This window comes from Passer montanus, unplaced genomic scaffold (genome assembly GCF_014805655.1).
Source record: "Passer montanus isolate IOZ18808 unplaced genomic scaffold, ASM1480565v1 scaffold66, whole genome shotgun sequence".
NCBI lineage: Eukaryota > Metazoa > Chordata > Aves > Passeriformes > Passeridae > Passer > Passer montanus.
Window position 1 is genome coordinate 760,617 of NW_024371704.1, and position 20,087 is coordinate 780,703.

At 42.9% G+C, this 20,087-nt stretch overlaps 1 protein-coding gene across 4 annotated transcripts in view; it reads left to right on the top strand.

The window, feature by feature from the left end:
• The first annotated feature begins 1,489 nt into the window (after window positions 1-1,489).
• BARD1 (BRCA1 associated RING domain 1) overlaps window positions 1,490-20,087 on the top strand; it is a 42,249-nt gene continuing 23,651 nt past the window's right edge. For 2 of the 4 annotated variants that reach the window (XM_039728806.1, XM_039728809.1), the window contains exons 1-5: window positions 1,490-1,711; window positions 1,814-1,870; window positions 5,427-5,572; window positions 12,080-12,172; window positions 12,975-13,870. In XM_039728806.1, the coding sequence (XP_039584740.1) occupies window positions 1,557-1,711; window positions 1,814-1,870; window positions 5,427-5,572; window positions 12,080-12,172; window positions 12,975-13,870 (1,347 nt within the window). In that variant the 5' untranslated portion in view covers window positions 1,490-1,556. The other 2 variants (XM_039728807.1, XM_039728808.1) reach the window with 2 other exon arrangements.

The following is a 20,087-nucleotide window of genomic DNA, read 5'->3' on the forward strand; positions in this document are numbered from 1 at the left end:
TGGAGCAAAAACCAAGGATGAGCCAAATAACAGGGTGTTAAGGTCGTACCTGGCAACTCTTCATTCTTAAGGGAAGACATTAATAACTTATTGAGAAATACTTTCAGCCCTGATTTAACACCCATTTAAGTAGAACTCCTTCTGTCTAGATGGGGTAAGGCTGGGACACCCCTCTGATGGCTGTTTTCTACGACTGTCACAAACCAAATTTTGCAGCTCCACGCCGTCATGTCCCTTTATGATTAAGTTCCCTCAAAGAATAACTCGCTTGCTTTAATCATGTTTTCTCCGAGATTTATGGCTTGATGCTTATTCACTGGTGGAGCCTCTCCACGTGAAATGTCAGTAAGCCCGTTATAAATTGCTCCTGGCATTCCTGCTCTATCTTTTACTTGGCCAGGAGTATTTCCACCTGAAAGTGATAAATTCCTGCTATAACTACTTTATGTGCTCCAGTAATTACGCTGTAGAGGGACGGCGGGGGCTGCGTCTCTGCGCAGGTACCACCTAAAAAACATCAAGCTGCACAAGTGGGAGATTGGGGTTGCTGCAGGACACAAAGGCTGAGGGAAAAACCACCCTGGGAACCCGAAATAACGGTGACTGGTGGGGTATCTCTGCCAGATATTTATGTTTATGCTGTGTTAGACGTGTTTGTTACAGATACACAGCTCCAGGCTGGGCAGAGGGGCTGGAAAGCTGGGAAAGGTGCCAGAGGCAGCGGCTGAACATGAGCCCAGGTAGGCACGAAGGCCGATGGCACCGGGGCTGGAGCACCGGGTAGATACACAGCTCCAGGCTGGGGCAGAGGGGCTGGAAAGCTGGGAAAGGTGCCAGAGGCAGCGGCTGAACATGAGCCCAGGTAGGCACGAAGGCCGATGGCACCGGGGCTGGAGCACCGGGAGCGGCTGGGGGAGCTGGGAAAGGGGCTCAGCATGGAGCAAAGGAGGCTCAGGGGGGACCTTGTGGCTCTGCACAGCTCCTGACAGGAGGGGACAGCCGGGGGGTCGGGCTGTGCTCCAGGGAACAGGGAGGGCACATGAGGAAATGGCTTGCAGATATATCGTCATTTGCCCCTAAAGTTCAGACGCTCTGGGTTCTGCAATAGATTTTGAGACTTGTGCGGAGCCATTTCTCCCTCTACCCTAAAGTTCAGAAGTTTAAACTGTAACAAACTTCCGCAGTTTGATGCTCGTAGAGACAAAAAAGACTGTCAAAGACTGTTAAGACTGTCAGGCTATTCTTTCAGACCTAGTCGTTCCTGAAGACATTAACAGCCTGTTTTCCCTGTAATTACTGAAGACTCCCACCCATGGAGCCGCACGTGAGGACATTAACACCCAATTTTCCTGCCGGCTCCCCGCCCCGAATTTCGCCCAGTCCGCCACTTCCCCTCACGGGCGGCGCGCGGGAAACGCCGAGGGCGGGGAGCGCGCGCGCGGCCCCCGCGCCTGCGCGGTGGCGGCGGGCGGGGGATTCGGAGCGGCGGCGGGAAGCGCTGAGGGGAAGGGAGGGCTGCGGTCGGAGCTCATGAGGGAAGCGCTGCGGGAAAAGCCATGAGGGAGGCGCTGCGCGGACGCTCGGGCAACCAGCCGGCCCCAGGCAGCCCCCTCCGCCCCGCCGCCCCCTCCATGGCGCCGCCCGGGCAACCCTGGTCCCACACCCGCGCCGCGCTGGGGCGGCTGGAGAGGGCACTGCGCTGCTCCCGCTGGTAATGGATGTCCTCCTTCCCCCTTTCCCCCCACCCCGCTTTCCCGCACTGCCCCTGCCGTGCGTGTTAAAAGTGGCGCGTTTGTCCTTGCTCTGCCCACAGCGCCGGTGTCCTGCGGGAGCCCGTGTCCCTGGGGCAGTGCGAGCACGTCTTCTGCCTGTGAGTACCGCGGCCGCCGCCGTGCTGAGGAGAAGGGGCGGGAGGCGGGCACCGCCGGGGCCCGCTGCTCCTTCCCGAGAGCTGAGGGGGAGAGGAGAGCGGGGCTGCCCTTCCCCTGTGGGTGCCATGCAGGAGAGCTGGTTTAGGCTTCAGGAACTTTCAGTGTGGTGGAGGGAATTGTCCGCGCTGGTAGCGGGGTGGAATTCCAAAACAAACTGCAGTTCGCATCACTCTTAACTCTTTTCTCTTTCTCCTCACGTAAAGAAAAAAGAGCAGCTTGGGACGGTGTTTCCTGTTTCCAAGGGGGTTTTCCTCTGCCCCAGAGGGTTGGGTGGTGCTTGTTGGTTTGGCATTCTACCAAGACTTTGCTCCTTCAGTTCTGCCTCTGTGCCCGCTGCTGTTTTCACACGCATCCAAACACGCTGGCATAGGCAGGCTTACCTCTGCTTAGAGTTGGTCAAATAATCTGAGTGCTTCAGAAAACTGACTTTAATTAGGAACGTTCTGCCTGCAAGGTGCTTCTGAGGTGGTGGTGGTCGTGTCACCTGTGGTGGGACAACTCACTGCCTTGTCATTGCAGGCAGAGGCTGAAATGTTTGTGCCCCAGAGCCACCTTTGGGTGAGGTGTGACAACCTTTTGGCAGCCCTGTGTGTCACTGCTCTTCCCGTGCATGCCCTGGAGTTAAAAAGTCTGCTTAGAGCTTCTCTGCACGGCACAGGTGTAAGCAGCCTGGTAAAATCCTACCTTTGTTAGGGTGAAGAAGAAAGATTCTGCCTAACCTCTGCTTGTAAACCAGCTGATATTCAGCTTTATGGCCTATTAATCTATAATCAGTATGTCAGTAAAAGCTGAATGGATGTGTATCCACTCCCTCTCTTCAGCTGCACTTTTCTAACAGGAGTTCACAGTGCTGAAGGCCTGAAAGGTAAAATACAAGTAGGATATGTACTGGCTTTTTAAGGAGTAAATGATTATGGGACAGATGCCCTCAGCATCTCTTCCCCCAGCATCCATGTACTAAGATATGCTCAGGTGATTTATTTCTCTCCAGACAGGTGTTCTTTCCCAGCTGTGGCCATTAATTGCTGTAGAAGATTCTTTTAGAAGGGCACATAGGGTCAGGAGTGGGGGAAATGCCTTCACGCTGAAAGAGAGCAGGTTGGATACATTGGATATTTGGAAGAAATTTTTCCCTGTGAGGGTGGTGAGGCACAGGTTGCCCACAAGAGCTGTGGCTACCCAGTCCTGGAAGTGTCCAAGGCCAGGTTGGACAGGGTTTGGAGCAGCCTGGGATAGTGGAAAGTCCCTGTACAACTGGATGATCTTTAAGGTCCTTCCCAGCTGGAGCCATTCCTTCCCGTTTGAAGGAATTACTTAAATTCCTGTTCATTTCTACAACCTCTCTGCAGATTATTTTGTAAAATGACCCCCAGAAACTTGTAAAATTTTTTAAACATGAACATGTGGTTTAATAAATGTAATTGTTCAGCTGTTGGGCTTCTAAGGCCTTGCGGTTTTATTTTGGATGACCCCTGTGTATTCTAGGTGATAGATTTAAATCACCCACTGTTCTGGAAGTTTTGTGGGGTTTTTAAAGAAGTATTTTCCAAACATCAAGAGGACAATGCAGTTTGTATTTATGAGGCTGGAAGGAACAGTTAAGAGGAGTCTTAAGAGCTCATTAGCAGCTATTTCTTGCTCCAGAAAACGGAGTTTATTTGCTGTTATCTGAGTTATTGTTGTGCCTGATCTTTTCTCTCTTGTATGCCTGACCTTTTAGCAGCAATTTCATCTGTCCTTTGATGGCTGAGTCTTGGGCAGTGGCTCCTTTATTTTTTAAAATTAACCTAAGTCAGATTAATTTCTTTAGAAGCAAACTAGGTATTTTCAGTAATATTTGCAGCTACTATGAACCATTCTCAAAACTAAATTACACAAAATCACAACTTATTTGCCACACCTTTATCATCTCCCCAGTAAGCCCAGGTTGCTGATATTTCAGTTACAACTCAGTTGTTTGCCTGCATGTTGTTGAAAGACAAATTTCCAGTGCCTTTTTTTGTAACCCTGGAGTAAGAATGAATTAAATTCTCTTGGATCTGGAACTTTTAAAGAAGCACTCTCAACTCCGACTTCAGTTTTGTTACATTTAGGTGATGTTAGGTTTACGGTCTGTTAAGTTGGAGTTCTGTTACATTTAAGTTCTGCGGGGTTTAGGTTCTGTTAAGATTAATTTCTGTCAAGTGTGAGTGTTTAGAGCTGATTCTCATCCTCTGCTGAGGACAGACATTTATTAACACACCTGGGGAGAGTGGCTGGAGCTGGCTCCTGAAATCTGGAGTGAAAGATCTGAAGCTAATGAACGGCAGGGCTCAGGTCACCCATAAAACAACCTGTTCTCCCTCCCCGTGGTTTTGCCATGGGTGGGGTATTTACCAAGATCAGTTTCTGCGTTTTGTTGGGGTAGCTGTGCTAAGTTACCTGCAGTCTTTACCAGTTAATTACAAAACCCCCACAGCTGCAGGAATACAGAGATGTTGTGGTGTGAAGGTCATTCTGAGTTTCCTTTGCAGCGCCATTTACAGGGGTGGGAAGCCTGAGGCCAGCTTCCCTAGAGAAGGAGACCTGCTTGGCCCTTCCCTTTGCTCCAAGGGATTTGCCAAATGTCATCTAGCATATGTTGGAGCCAAGAGCTGTCTGCCAAACACAGCAGTGCCTCACCCACAAGGGTCTCTGCCTGTTTAAAAGACAAAACACACCTTGCAGCAATTTTTCCATGAGTCGTGGTCAGGTAACTGAGACTGTTCAAATTGACTCAGTCTTGGCTGTGTGGAACTATAACATCTAATAGGATAGATGGGAGATGAGATGTAAATAGCCCTTGAATGTTGCACTTCAGATGACAAACCTTAAGGTCTTCTCACTGGCCTAATAAAAGAATAAAAGATTGTAGGCTAATTTGGAGAGAGTAGTATTACTGAGTAAATCTGCCTCCCCACCTATCCCACCATGATCATCTGACACAAATGCTGTGAAAGAGAGCAATGATGAAATACTCTGAGCACCTGGAGATCCTCGTGGGACTTCATACAGAGAAGTGTTCACACAGGTGAAACTTCTTCACAGCATCAAACAGATTTTAACTAGGAAGAAGTGGAAATTGTAGCTTACAAGGGGTTGGCTTTCTGGCACTTGTTTAAAAATGGAAGGCTGCAGAAAAGCAGATGTAAAAGAATTTGTAGTTTTAACAGTGAAGCCTAATTGTTATCTGGAGACAAACAGCAGTGGAGCATTTGAAAATTTGGGTCAGCTTGCAAGGCACTGCGTTTTTCATGACTGTCCTGACAAGGCTTTGGAAGTGGGTTGCTTAATTTTATGCTCAGTTTGTCACTTGCCATGATAAATATGTCCTGTCCTGTGTTTGTGACTAACTCGTGTGGGCTTTTTGTCAATGCTCAAATAAGAGATTCTCGCTGGGCTGTCAAACGTGGTAGTTTGGTGGTGGGTGCAGTAGGTAACTTCCAGTGGGTGATGTGTTTTCCCTTTGCCTTTCAGGCCCTGCGTGGGTGACTGTGTTGGCAGCGGGTGCCCCGTGTGCCACGTGCCAGCCTGGGTGCAGGACGCGCAGATCAACCGGCAGCTGGATAACATGATCCAGCTGTGCAGCAAGCTGCGGCAGCTCCTGGGTGCTGCCTCCTCAGGTGAGACTCACCCTGCTCCCTGGTGGCTGCAGTCCTGGCCACCCCGTTGCATTTTACAGGGAATGAGCAGTGCAGCCCTGCTTAAAATTCTGAGAGGCTGCTCCCAATCATGTTTGGAAAACTTGATTTGAAGAGAACTGTCTGTATGGATTGCTCGTTCTTTGAGTCTGTTTTATTGGGAAATCTGCGTGAGCGGGTTAGTCCATAATTCATTAGAATCCATTTGCCAAAATTAGATGGAAGTGGGAGAGATAGCTGAGTCACGTGGCACAAAGCAGGGGCACAGGTTGTCATATGGCAGCCCCAGTGTGTAAAGTTCTGCATTGTATTGGTGTGCCCTATTAAAGAATTAATGCATATCTTCTCCTGCCACTGGGTTTCTGTGCACTGAGTCGTGCCTGCTGTCCCAGTAATTTTCAGTTCCGGGTTTTTGCACATGGGAGAAATGATCTGTGTTCTTTGCCTAAGAAGGGGAAAGAAGCAAGTCTTAACTCACTTGTTTTCTGGTCCCTAACAATCAGCTAATCTGCTGGAGTGAAGTTTTGTCGTTGCTGACTGTGCTAGGAGATTGCAGAGAACGTACTCTGGGAATCAGTCTCTGTCAAATTTTAGGTTGTTTGTCAAAGTAGGAAAAGCTGTAGTGAAATAAATGTAGGTGATTGTGTGTTTCTTCTGCAAGCTCAGAGAGGAGCATTTATGTAATACCAAGTTTTAGAAAACATTCATTTAGTTGTCAGATACAGAATAGGTAATTCTTCCTTCATTGTTGCTTCTTAATGTGTTTGTCTAAGATAAAGATTCCTTTTCTATGTCTGCTCCCATCAGCACCTTCATTCATTTATGGAATATCTCTTTATTGACACCAAAATGGATTTTAAGTGACGAGGCTGGAAGCCCATGTCCAAGTGTAAAGGAATACATTTTATATAGGTATAAAATCCTATGGTGATTAAATCTTCTGGAGCATAAAAAACAGATGATGGCTTAAATAGGATTTCAGGGAAACATTTCAAGTGATGAAGGCTTTTAAAAGCACACTCTGAAGAGAATCATTCTGAGAGAAACTGTGATGCTACAAATAAAGCGTTTAAAATACAACATGGTAGTGTTATTGATACTGTTTAGATGTTTTGGAGAACTCTAAGAGATGGATTAACTCTTAAAAATTGGTCTGATGTTTAACTGTACTAAGAATTGAATAGTACATTTAATCCCATAGTTCTTCTAAAATGAAGTCTGTGTGGTGTGGCAAGGCCACAGAACTAAATGAGGTTTTTTTCATCATCCCTTGTTCTGACTTAACAGCAGACACAAAATAGAAGTTTCCAAGAGTGTTTTTATATGAAATGATGTGAAATCAAGTGACAGATGCCTTTCTGCCACTTGTAGTCTTTGCAGTGTGCTAAGGATTTGCAGTGGCCTTTTGGATGGGTGATACTGAGGTTAGGAGAAAAATCCTCCTGGGCTGGTAATAGTTCACTGTCAGGAATGGCTTGAATTCATAAGCAAAGAAACACTCCTCTAAGAACAGACAATTATATGTTGTTATATATATATATGTTGAAAATCACAGGATATTGTAGCTTTAGATTTTGAGAGCAAATTCTTCAGGATGTTTTGTCCCTCATCTCCTGCAAGTCCCTCACCTCCCTTAGATGTCTGGATACATTAAGTTTTGCCTTGAACTTACTGTATCCAAAGAGAAATATGTTTGAGTTTGGAGAATCATGGGTTCTCTCCTCTTGTTAAGGACTTGCTTTCATGTTCTTACAGCACTGTACTTCTGTCAACAATATTTTCTTCTCTTTTGTATTAGAAGGTCAGAAATTGTACTTTATGTTCTGGTAAAGGAAATAGACCGAAAAATCAATCTTTCAGTGCAGGAAAGGAAGAGAGAAGCAGTTGAAAAAAAGACTATTTTCTTATATTTGTTTTATGTCACTTTAGCATATTTGCTGTGTATGCCTTGTTTTGAGACAGTTGTGGCTTCTCTTAAATCTTGTTGGAGATCCTTGTTGACACTAAAATTTTTAAGTACATCCTACTAGTAAGTTTTTTTGTTTCTGACAGAGCTAGTGCACACAGTAAGTTGTATGTTTCTTTAAAAAAAACCCCATGGAACTGCTGTGACTGAAAAGGATAGGGTTAAGCTCACACTGAATATTTCAGATACAAAAATCCCTGTACCCTGAGGTTCCACAGTAGACATAAGAGGGATCTCACTTTGTATTCCATTGGGATAAAAATAGCTTCTGCCAAACAGCATGTGCATTGTAAGAAGCAGCAGCAAATAATTCAGGAAAGACTGCACAAAACAGCTAATACTTCCCTTTTAAATTAGAGAGAAACACAGCAAATAACACTCCTGGGGTGGCTGAAGATGAATTGACAAACAAACCTGAAACTGCTTGGAAAATGCAAATTATAGGTGGAAAATTCAAGCTATAGGTGGGAAATGCTGAGCCTTCAAATGAATTCACTTGTTAGAGGTTTTCTATGCTTAGTCCATGGTAAGATGAGGAGAGGTGCCTGACTTCTTGGCTGCCCTGTGCTGTACCTTCCTAAGGGTGAAGGGAAGCTGCCTGGCCAGCACCACAGACAGGTGCCTGCACTCAAACTCTTTAGCTCTGATGCTGAGTGTCCAAAACGTCTTGGGAGCTGACATTGGTGGGATGATGGGCTTCATGGGTGGTAATTCCTGAGGACTCGTGGGCATAGTGTACATAAACCACTAGGTTGGTTGATTTACAGTGATGATTTTGAAAGAGAAGTTCTAAATACTTTTCTGTGTAATGTTCTTTAAAAATAAGGGATTGTTTAAAATTTTCAGAACCATCGCTAAGCATTTGTAGTTGATTTTACCTTATTCTTTGTAGCAATCTGCTTCACTCTTGCACATCAAACAGAAAGCCTTCCCCCCTCTTCTCAAGCAGAGCTACACCTTGCAGGAGTTGCTCCAAGCTTCCCAAGCTGGTACTAATGCTGGTGGACAGTCAGTGAGATCAATCAGCCTTTATGGTATCCTGACTCTGTTTCACATTTACTGGAAACATCCAACTGGAACTCCTGTTGTAACAGATTACATTGCATTTCACGGCTGCTGTGACATTTTTCATAACATCTGAAGATTAAGTTTTGAATAGCTGGAATTTCTCCCTTTCCCCTTCGGTGCTGAATGCTCAACTTGCAAAATAATCACCCTTCAGTGAAGGCACTAATGTTGCACAGATGGTACCAAAGCTCTTCCCTTTGATTTTTAATAAGGGACTAGTTTGTCAAAGAGATTTCTCAACTTCTCTTCTGAAACCCGTAATAGAGAATAATTTGAAAGGCACACAATGTGCATCATTATATTCCTTTGATGCAGATTAATGATAGCTAAACCACATTTTCTAATTGCTCCTTTTTTCCCCCCTGCACTAGCCTGCTATTGCACTACAGCAGAACTTGGAGATGGAGCTCTAGTTGCAAGGCATGACCATCTCCTGGTATTTTTGTGTACTCTCAACCCTTTTAACACTTAAGAAATCCAACTCTATTAAATGTCAGCATTGAGAAACTTGTGCTTATTACGTGCAAATAACTCTAATTTAGAAATAATGCAGTTAGTACATTGTGTGTTTGAATGTTACGTTTAATTGGTAATAGAGACTAAATTTACTCCGTTTATTATAGGCTGATTCTAATGCTGTTATTGTGGATGCTCCTTATGCTATTGCAGATGCTTAAAATCTAGAATTAATAAGGAATGCTCTACTGATTTACCTTGTCTAAATGCCTCTCTGAAAATTTTTGTGAGGACACTTGTGTATTAAAAAGACAATTAAATCAAAATCATAATAGTAATTTTTTTGATCCTGTTGAGATCCAAACTCTGGCTTCAAACTCAGAGACAGCAGAGAATTCATTGGGATTGATTTTATTGTGAGCAATTTTCTCTGAAGGTACTTTAACTGAATGAACTTAGCCACCAGATAATACCCTCTTTATATAAATTAACATTTACTTATTAAATCATAAGAACTTCCTTTCAGCTTCTTGGCTCTGCATCTCCCCTCTTTATTTCTCTCTCTCACGGCTCTGGGTCCATCAAAAGATTTGATTTTCAGGGAGGGTATATTGGCCATTTGTCCAAGTTGCTTGGGCTCCCCACCTTGTACCCTTTGGAAATGGAGGGGTAGCAGAAAATGCAGTTTCCTCCCCTGGGTGTGCAGGGCTGGCCTCTGGATGGGGTGGGTCCCTTTGTGAGGATATGGGCATCTTTTAATCCAATGAACAGATCAGTTCAGGAAGCCTGGTGGTGGATTTTCCACAGGCTTTCCTGCTGCCAGAAGCGGTACATCCAGTGGAAATGCTTCATTGTGTTCTGCTGCTTTAGATCATACTTCTGAAGGACAGTGCCTTTGATTGAATTTGTCACTTGGACTTTAAAGTCTTGCTGTGCTATACACATCAAAAAGAATTCTGGCCATCACAAAATTGTTGCACAAATTACTTCTGCAAGCCGATTTTATTCTTTCTCTTTACTTGGGGATGGGTGATACTTTTAGGAAGGTAAATATTTTAGAAGGAAATCTGCTAGTTTGTGTAAACACTGGCAAGATGAGTAAATAGTAACTTGTGCTTTATATTTTGCATCTGTTTGCAATCAAGATCTTCCCTTTTTTAGATGTTATTGTCAGAATGAGATTGGAGATGTTTTCAAGGCTAGCTAGTTCTGAGATTTCAGTCTCCATTTCAGTGCTTTTTTCTTGTTTGCACCAAGCCCAGCCTTAGAGGAAAACCAAATAGCTGCAGTTCTGTACTTGATGATTATCTTTAGATGCCTAAATGATTGATTAACTAGCTTCAAGCTGTATTCTTAATGACACTTTTGGTCTGATGGCTTGCATATTCCTCTGGCTGAATCTAACATGTAACAGGATTTAATTCGAGGGGTAAGTAGGGTAATTAAAATCAAGATTAAGGAAACATTTAACTTTGCAACATTGCTTTAAAAGACAAGTGTGAATGTCTGTTTTAGTGTTGAATTACTAGCTGCACAGTTCTCTTTTAAGTGGAGTTTCAAAAGCACTTTTTTGTGACTAGGGGATTGGAACTAGTGTGTTTGTCACTATGAGTTTATCCCAGCTTGCTCTGAAAAACTGGCTGTAGTTACTAACACTAAAAATAGAAGAGCAAGTATAGAGATAATAAATTAGCCATAGAAACTTAATGCACTGAAGTGAAAGTGATAGATTGTTGCAGTGAGTGTCTGTCATTTTAAAAACTGAGACTTGGTATTGTTTATTTCAGGAATGCTTAAAACCCTCCCCTCCCTTCTAATCTTGGTCTTAGTGCTGCTTCAAAACAAAATTAATATTGGTTTTTGTGTTTGATTGTTATAAATCACCAAGACTTTTGTGAGTGGTAGTCCCAGAGGTTTGAGGCAACAGGAAGAATGAGTTGTGCATTTACTTTGGAGGACTTGTCCAAATAACCTAAAATAACCCCAGTTCAGAATGAAGGGATTGGTAAAAAATCTGCTATGGTTCTTTTGTGTCAAAAAACCCCGTCAAATTAAATTAGTGCCTAACTTTGAGGTCACTTTATACTCCTTAATTTATTCTTAAGCCATTGAAGACAGTATTTATGTCCTCAGTCCTTGTTCTCAACTGTTATTTCATGTGCTGGGAGTACAGGATATTCCTGCCTCATCCTGGTCATTGATTTGTAATGTGCTGTATGGTGTGATTTATACAATTGCTCCACTGCATATTTTTAAAGAAATGTTTGACATCATCAAAATGCTTAGCTCCCTTGAAATTATTTACTACCCAGTGGTAAAGGATCAAATGGCAGGACACAATTGCTTACAGATTTTCTATATCTATTCCACTGGTTCATCTGCTATAGCTGTGGAATCAGTCAAAATTTCTCGGGAATGTTTGACATTTTTATAAGGATATTGTTTTTGCTTGCTTACAGCTATTTTTCCTTTCCATCTTTGGATGAACTGTAATACCCTTTTAGAAAATTGTTTCTGTGGTCTTTTGTGTATGCACATGCCTCTTTGTTGAACCAATTTCCAAGGAAAACTTAGTGAGAAAACCAACCTCTGTCCTTTTCTGACCTGGCCAGAACTCTGCTGTGTTGTGAACCCAGACTGCTGAAGGAATTTCTCTGCCAGGATGCTCACTTGCCTGCTGGATAGCTGTTGCTGCACTGGGATCTCTGAGCTCCAGAGTGGCACATGGCCTGGCCAGGGCTCTTAAAGTCACTGTATGTGTCTTCTCAGAAGGGTGACCTTGCCAGGGCTTTTAAAGTCACTGTATGTGTCTCCTCAGAAGGGTGACCTTGCCAGGGCTTTTAAAGTCACTATATGTGTCTTCTCAGAAGAAGTGAAGGCACTCATAGATTGTATTTAGTAACACTTCATCAATTCTTACAGTTGTTATGATCTCTTTTTGCTTTGTGAGGTTGTGAAGAGTACTCCTAATTATTTTTACCCTTTCCTCATGCACTTAGATTCAGCAGAAGATACATGCACACCGACTGACTCGGAGTTGGAAAAGAAGAGCAAGAAGGAGCAGATAAAAATGTGGTTCAGCCCAAGAAGCAGGAAGATTCGATGTGTCGTGAACAGGACTCGGGAGTCAGGCACTAAAAGCAATGACCTTGGTCAAGACACATCTTCAGTTTATGATTTCTTTCCTTCCCCTCCTCATGAAAAGCCCTCTAATAGCTGTTGCTGCACTGGGATCTCTGAGCTCCAGAGTGGCACATGGCCTGGCCAGGGCTCTTAAAGTCACTGTATGTGTCTTCTCAGAAGGGTGACCTTGCCAGGGCTTTTAAAGTCACTCTGTGTGTCTTCTCAGAAGAAGTGAAGGCACTCATAGATTGTATTTAGTAACACTTCATCAATTCTTACAGTTGTTATGATCTCTTTTTGCTTTGTGAGGTTGTGAAGAGTACTCCTAATTATTTTTACCCTTTCCTCATGCACTTAGATTCAGCAGAAGATACATGCACACCGACTGACTCGGAGTTGGAAAAGAAGAGCAAGAAGGAGCAGATAAAAATGTGGTTCAGCCCAAGAAGCAGGAAGATTCGATGTGTCGTGAACAGGACTCGGGAGTCAGGCACTAAAAGCAATGACCTTGGTCAAGACACATCTTCAGTTTATGATTTCTTTCCTTCCCCTCCTCATGAAAAGCCCTCTAAGCCAACAAAAAGACCAACTCAGAGACAGATTAAGAAGATGAAGAAGAAACATCTAGCAGACATCAACAAAGAGTGGAGCTTAGAGAAACCTGAGCAGAAAAAAGCTGAGAAGGCTCCCAAGGAAAAGTGTGTGACCATCTGCAGTCAACCAGTAGTGCTGTGTACTGAGGAACCAGAGAGCCCTGAAGAAAGGCCTCAGAGAAGATTCGATGTGTCGTGAACAGGAGTCAGGCTGGCACTAAAAGCAATGACCTTGGTCAAGACACATCTTCAGTTTATGATTTCTTTCCTTCCCCTCCTCATGAAAAGCCCTCTAAGCCAACAAAAAGACCAACTCAGAGACAGATTAAGAAGATGAAGAAGAAACATCTAGCAGACATCAACAAAGAGTGGAGCTTAGAGAAACCTGAGCAGAAAAAAGCTGAGAAGGCTCCCAAGGAAAAGTGTGTGACCATCTGCAGTCAACCAGTAGTGCTGTGTACTGAGGAACCAGAGAGCCCTGAAGAAAGGCCTCAGCAGGAGTCTGTAAAGGAAGCTGACTCCAGCAAAAACACAGAAGATGTGGAAGTTCCACCACAGGTAGAATCCCCAGAAAAGAAAGGCAGCAGTGAGGTTGTGTGCTCTGCACGAGATAGCAAAGAAAACAATGGTGCTGCAGAGACATTGCTGACAATAGCAAATGAAGTTACACCTTTGAAACGTGGAAGGGAGCAATGCAGCCTTCAGGGTACTCCTCAGTCTAAAAGAGCAAGGAGAAGTGAGGGGGGCATTCCTGGGAAGGCAGGCAGGCAGGCTGATGGCTTAGGGGAGTCACTGCAGGGCTCCCCCACCTCCCCAGCCACTGAACAGACACCAGCTCAGATTCCTTCCTCTGCATCCAAACTCTCTGACACTGGAATGAAGACAAGATCTGCAGCCCTTCAGGCAATCAACAGTTCTTCATTTTCAGAATCTCCCTCTACCCCATCCACTTCCAAGACTTGCAGTCAACTTGCAACACCACTCAGTCCTTCTGTGTTGAAATCCCCTGGAGTCAACGCAATTGCCAGAAGAAATTACAAGGGAGAGACTTTGCTCCATATTGCTTCCATCAAGGTAGGACCATCACCTTCTAGCTCAGCTTTAAGCAGAGGTTTAAAAAGACAATGTTGTTTAAAAATATTCTGGAAACCGATTACTTCAGAACATCTTATTTTGGGGAGGGAAATCTTATTTTGTGATCTTTTTCTTCTAGGTTTATTGGGAAGTTTCCAACCTGATTCTCTGATTTCATAAAGAAATGACTGTTTGAATGATCAAAGATGATTGTACTTGGAAACTCAAAGCATTACTGTGTCAGTTACACCTGTGAGTTCTAGGAAGTGATAAGCATTTTAATGTTTTGGCCTTGTGTGCCAGAAAGCTGTCTCTGATTTGTCATAAGGAGTTTAGGAAGTATTTCAGACCTCACTGAGTAACCTTGATGAGTTCAGTCTGAGCTGGTAACTCAGCCAGGACAAGGTCTGAGTTATGTGCATGAAGATAACTCGGTGAAACATTGGTTAACATTATGTAAGTGTTGGCTCAGGGGGAATGAGGAGCTGCACCCCTGATTTCCATGCTGAGCCCTATGCATGGAGGGGGGAGGCAGAGTTGGGGTGTTCTCAGTTTTATGGAAGGCCAATATAATTCTTGGAATAACAGCTATCACTCATTGTGCTGTTAATATCTTAACCAGTTCCTGGTGTGGTAGAACTTCATGGCTTTGCTCTTTGCAGGGGCTGTCCTTGCCCATTACTTTGTGAGAGCTGGTAAAACACATCCCACTCATCAGATGCACTCACGGCAGCTCCCTTCTGAGAGGTCATTTCAAAGAGTTTGTAGTCTGGCAATTTAAATGTGCTTTGTGCTAAATCATATAATACAAATGCTGTGTGGTTAATAAACTGCATATAGTGGAAGAATTGATTCCTCTATAAGCACCTGACATTTATACAGCACTTCTGTCTGGTGAGACAGAGGCTGTTCTTGATAAATAACTCTGTCCTCTTTCAAAGGCATTGTAATAAGCCACTCCTGCTGCACGAGACCTTTTTAAATGGAAGTGTCAGCTGAGCTGAGTCGAGTTCAAATCTCATATTTGATGTCATTAATATGGAATTAGGGGAGAGAAAATGAAATGTTGTCCTCACAGGACTCGAGAGCTTTGAAGGAGAGATCTCTTGTTACCTCTTGTCATAAGTCCTGCATATTTCTCTTCATTAAAACACTGTTTACAAATTACCCTTCCATGATTTTCTGGGAATTTGTAATGAATGCAGTCATGACTGACTGGTTCTGAAAAAAATGGATCTGCCCTGACAAGTTTTCACACAGGTATGGTTTCCAGCAATATGCCTGATGCTTCTTTGGAACACAGGTATTTCATCTGAGGAAACAGCATCCCTGCAGCTTGTTGAGACTTGGAATATTGGCATATTGGTGATGTACCAATAAGGTTACATTGCAAAGCATTTTGATGATAAATGAAAAATTAAACAATTCATGCTGTAGACAGAATGGATGATAAACGTGTTTTGATTATTGAAGTTCAGTGGTGTTGCTGGCACTCCTTACTGGTGTTGCTACAGCCAAAAAAAAAACCTGACTTCCAGCTGGAGTGTGGGCAGTGGGATGGGCTTTTTCAGTCCTCTGTGTGAGTTTCTTTCACTGTTGTCTTTTGATGTTTATAATTATTGAGCTGAAGTGGGAAATGGCTTCTGTTCCTCATTAGTTCTGCTGTGGTTTTTATGCAGCAGCTCCATGCTCATTGAGGTGCTCATTAGCAAAGGCTTGTGTAGCTAGGTAGGGCTTCAGGGTGATCCCAAAGTTTGCTTTGAAAAAGAACTAAAATAACACGAGGAAAGTGATCCCTTGGTTATGATCTTTTAACTTGCAGGAGCCCTGGATGAACTGATAAAAGTATTTTGTCAAACTGGTCTTGAAAATAGCAGGCTTTATCCTCTTTGTGTATTTTCATTGTGGGGTTCAGATTTGTTGGTTTGGGTTTGGTTGCTGGTTTGTTTTTTTTTTTTGTTCAAATTAATTGTGATTTTTTTTTTTTCTGAAAGAAGCATTTCTCTTCCAGTTTCATTTTATGGGCAATTTTATTTTTCTTGTTGTACACAGCCAGTAATGTTTTTCCATGTGTGTAAAGGGAAATTGACTTGTAGCTGCCACCCTCCCCCAAAGTAAAATGAAGTCGAATTCTCTGGGACTTCATTGGTTATAAAAACAAATCTGTTTTATTTTCATTAGCTGTTAGGGTCTAATACCCAGAATTTAATTAAAGTTAATTGAACAATCCCTTTTTTTTCTTATTTGAAAGAGATCATAAAAGAGGTTAGCAGGCATGAAAACTTAAGAGTGTTATGCTGTTTATAATGATTCTGAAGGATTGTCCCCATTTAGTACTACTACTAGTTATTATTTCAATGAAATCAAAATGGTTCTCAAGAAAGGTTCTATTTGGAGCAGTTTTGGTTGCCTCCTGTTCCAGGGACCCTTTAGTTTTCTCAGCTCATGATAGCTTTCCCTCCTTGCTCTCTCAGGAGGGCTCACAGAAAGGCTTCACCCATGGCCAGCCTGCTGTGCTGGACTCTTCATGGTCGTTATAATTAGCACAGTAAAATAATTCCTTCTGAGCCTGTGAGAGTGCTCCTTTTATTGCTTTGTTACCAGTTAATGACACGTCAGGAAGGAGAGCAGAGAAGATGGTGTGGTTTTGTGAGCATGTGATGGCAAACAGCAGCATGGCTTTTAAATCTTGTTTCCAGGTGTCTGACCTAGTCAGCTGTGCACTGCCTTGCCTTTGGTGCTGGGTCTGGATGTGCCATGGCTGAGAGATGGGTCACAGAGGAACACCTCCCCTCCTGGAGAGAGGAGGTCAGGGCAAATAGGAAATAGTGCAATGGTTTCTAATGCAGGACTTGAGAATATGGAAACTGGCCCTGAGTCAAAGCAATCCATCTTCCCAAGTGCTGATTTGGAAGCCTGGAAACAAATTACCATTTCTTTTTCAAGACTGCTTGGTTGCTGCTTGTCTTGTTTCTGAGGCTGTGTAACTTCTTGCATATTTTCTCTGTATTAAAGATTAAGCATAGCTTCTTGTATGTTTGTTGTTAGGGAATGGTCTGCTGTGTAGGGAGTTCATTTGGAGGATTTTGAGGTGAGAAACTTGCAGTTCACAATTCATATAAGCTCTTTAATGCATATTTGTCCTCCTTGGCCATTTATGAGTTGTAGATAATCTAGCTCCCCCAGAGCTTAAACAAGCAAATGGCATTGTGTTTGAAAGGGGATCTTTTTGGTTCATTTGTTTGACCTGAAGATGGAAGTTGCTTGATTAAATTTGTAAATAAAAGAAGAAATATTTGGTTGAAGGAGTACAGCTTTTTAGCTTCATCTTCATGTACTGTCCTAATTTGTTGGATCTCTCTCATTAACTGGTAGAATATGTTTTCTGGTAGAATAAGTTTTCATTTATTTAGTAATTTGACTTTTCAGAGAAAAACACCTTCATTAATGGAAGTTGTAAAGGGCAAAATGGAAAAAAAAAAACAACCTGTAAAATAGGACTAAAGGCCACTTGCAGTTCTTAACCATTTATATTACATTCAGGACTTGAGGGAAAAGGAAAAAACCCTCCAACAACCTTGTGTAAGCCAAGTAGAGATGGTTTTCTGGTCTTATGCCAGCCGTGGCTGCAGGAACGAAATTCTCCTTGGGAGGAGGAAGTGCTAAAGCCCTGTAAATGTTCCTCTGTCTCATCTACTGCCGGCTCCAGCTCTGCCAACAGATGGCCCCAGCGCCTTTCCTGCTTCTCCCTTTGCCCAGCTCCGGGAGCTGCGCTGCCGAGGAGGAGCAAAGCCGTGCCTGTGCTGCCTTGTCACTACAGCTGAGCTTTGTTGTGAGCGTGAAATGGCCTGAGCTTTGTTTGTTCCGAGTGGATAGTTCTGCATTCTGCAGTAGCTCCTGCCTTTTCAAGAGCTGGATGTAATCCTTCATTGATAATTAGATTTCAAAACAAACACCTGCCTGTGAATTCTTAATGGTAGGAGCATTTTCCTACCTGCTGTTTGCCTTGTTCTCCTTTTCTGAACAAGAAGTGTCTCCACTTAACTTTTCCCCTCTGTTGCTGCAGGCATCTAAGAGGGTCTCTCCTTGTGTCCCCTGGTTATGGCTTCTTGGTGCAGACTGGTGATTCTCCTGCTGCATCAAATATACCTAAGGAACTAAATGTGCAAAATTAATTTCAGCATTAGTCAAAGCACATCTTCATGCAGCATGTTGGAATTAGTCATTCCATACTAACAGCTGTAGTTTCTTCCACTCTCTTTCGGAGGGAAGATAGGGAATTGACATGTTTGTGTCTGGGATTTGCACCTGTGTGCTCCTTACTCTTTCTTGTTTAAGAGTTTAGCAAAGCATTTATTAGCTTATAAATGTTAGTAATTCCATCAACTTCGACAGAAGTGGCCAATGTAAAAAATAACTAAGCCACTTTTTAAAAATTATTGGATCACAGTTATTTGGCTTGACTTGTCATCTTAACCTGGTATCAGCCTCTGGAAGATCCAGGCAAATGTCAGAGGCAGCTGTGGTTGGATTTGATGATCTTCTAGGTCTTGTCCAACCAAAATGATTCTGTGATTGTGATCCTCCTTGCAGGAGGGACTTGATAACATGTCTATTAATGATCTGCTGCTTGAAATTTCTACTCCTGCTTTTTTTAGCTAAATGTTCACCTTATGGTGGCTGACTGAAGAGCCTCTGAGGACACCAAAGGCACATTCTCCTGGCTGTGTTTTGTTAACATCTCTCTTGTAATCCTGATTGGCAGCCCCCATGCAGTCACTGCACAGCTCATGACAGCTCTCCCTCCTTGCTGTCACTCTCAGTGCTCAGTGCTGGTTGTAGGAACCAGGTTGCATTTACAGATGACATGATGACAATATTTATCTTCTGTAAGCAGCAAAACACCAATTTTCTAATTTTGACGTGGGCCTGGATTTAAGTCAGGGATGTTGTCACTCCTGGTGTCCACACCAGCACCGTTTCCTTTGATGAAGCCACAACAATGTTTTACAAATCAATGCTCACATAACTGATCTGAAAAGCTGTGATACTATCTGATGCCCACACAAATTATTAGCTGTGCTTGCTGCTTTAAAGCAGCACTCCTGAAATGTCAAACCCTTTGCAGTACATGTTTGCAAACTGAACTTTAAATGATAAGCTCAGCTCTCGCTCATTATAGATAATTGTGTGTTCCCTCTGTTGGGAAGGATCTTAATGCTGAGCGCTGTCTTGGCTGCCTGTGAATAACTCCTCAGGTTTGATCTATGCCTGCTACCTTGCAACCATCAAGAATATGCTGCTGCTAGAATCCTTTAATTGCTTTGAAAGGTAACATTTTGCTGGGACATCTAGACTCTGAATGTAATGCATGAAATTTATCTCTGATGTGTTAATTTGCTTGATGGTTGTAAAGCCAGTGCGTCTCAGCATTTATTTCGGTGAATTTTGAGTTTACAGTTGTTGCTTGCTGGATTTATTTTTGCAGAGCAGTCTGTCTTAGTATTTTTTTAACTTAAAGAGTAAAGATTAAAGGTGTTTTGTTTTTTCAAAGAGTTTCTTGGTAGCAATATTGGATTAAGTTTGTTTTTATTGTATTTAAAGGTTAATATAATATTCTCTCACCTTTTCCAATGCTTGCTGTGAGTAGCACCTAGAAATTCCTTGACTTTCCACTGCTTAAAGGCATTGAACTTGGTATATATCATGGATTAATTTTCTCTCTTTCAGATCTTTTTTTATATTGTATATTTGGCCTTGGCAAGAGCTACATACCAGTTTTATTATTCTCTTCATTTGGGATCTTAGTACCCTGGTCTAGGCAAAGTGTCAGCAGTTGTCTTGAAACACTTTATTTTGCCTAAAACAATAAGAATTGAGGCCTGCACTGCAGAGATCTCCTTGCCTCAGCTTCCACAGGCACCTTCTCCTTACCTATTTATAGCTGCATCTGGATATGCTCCAATCTTATTACCAGCTTTGCTTTTCAGGGTGTCAAAACCTCTGATTCACAAATTCTGCCCTTTTGCTTCCTTTGCCTCATCTCTATTCAGCCTCTTTTCCTTAGGCTCTGCATCAGTTTCCACCCTTTCCACACCTCCTTGCTTACAGTGAAAGCTGAGTATAGCATTTTTCCAAAAAGCAAATTAAAACTATTTTGGTAGATAACTGTCAGAGAAAGTGTCAGTGAGATTCAACATAAAGTAGTAATTGCAGT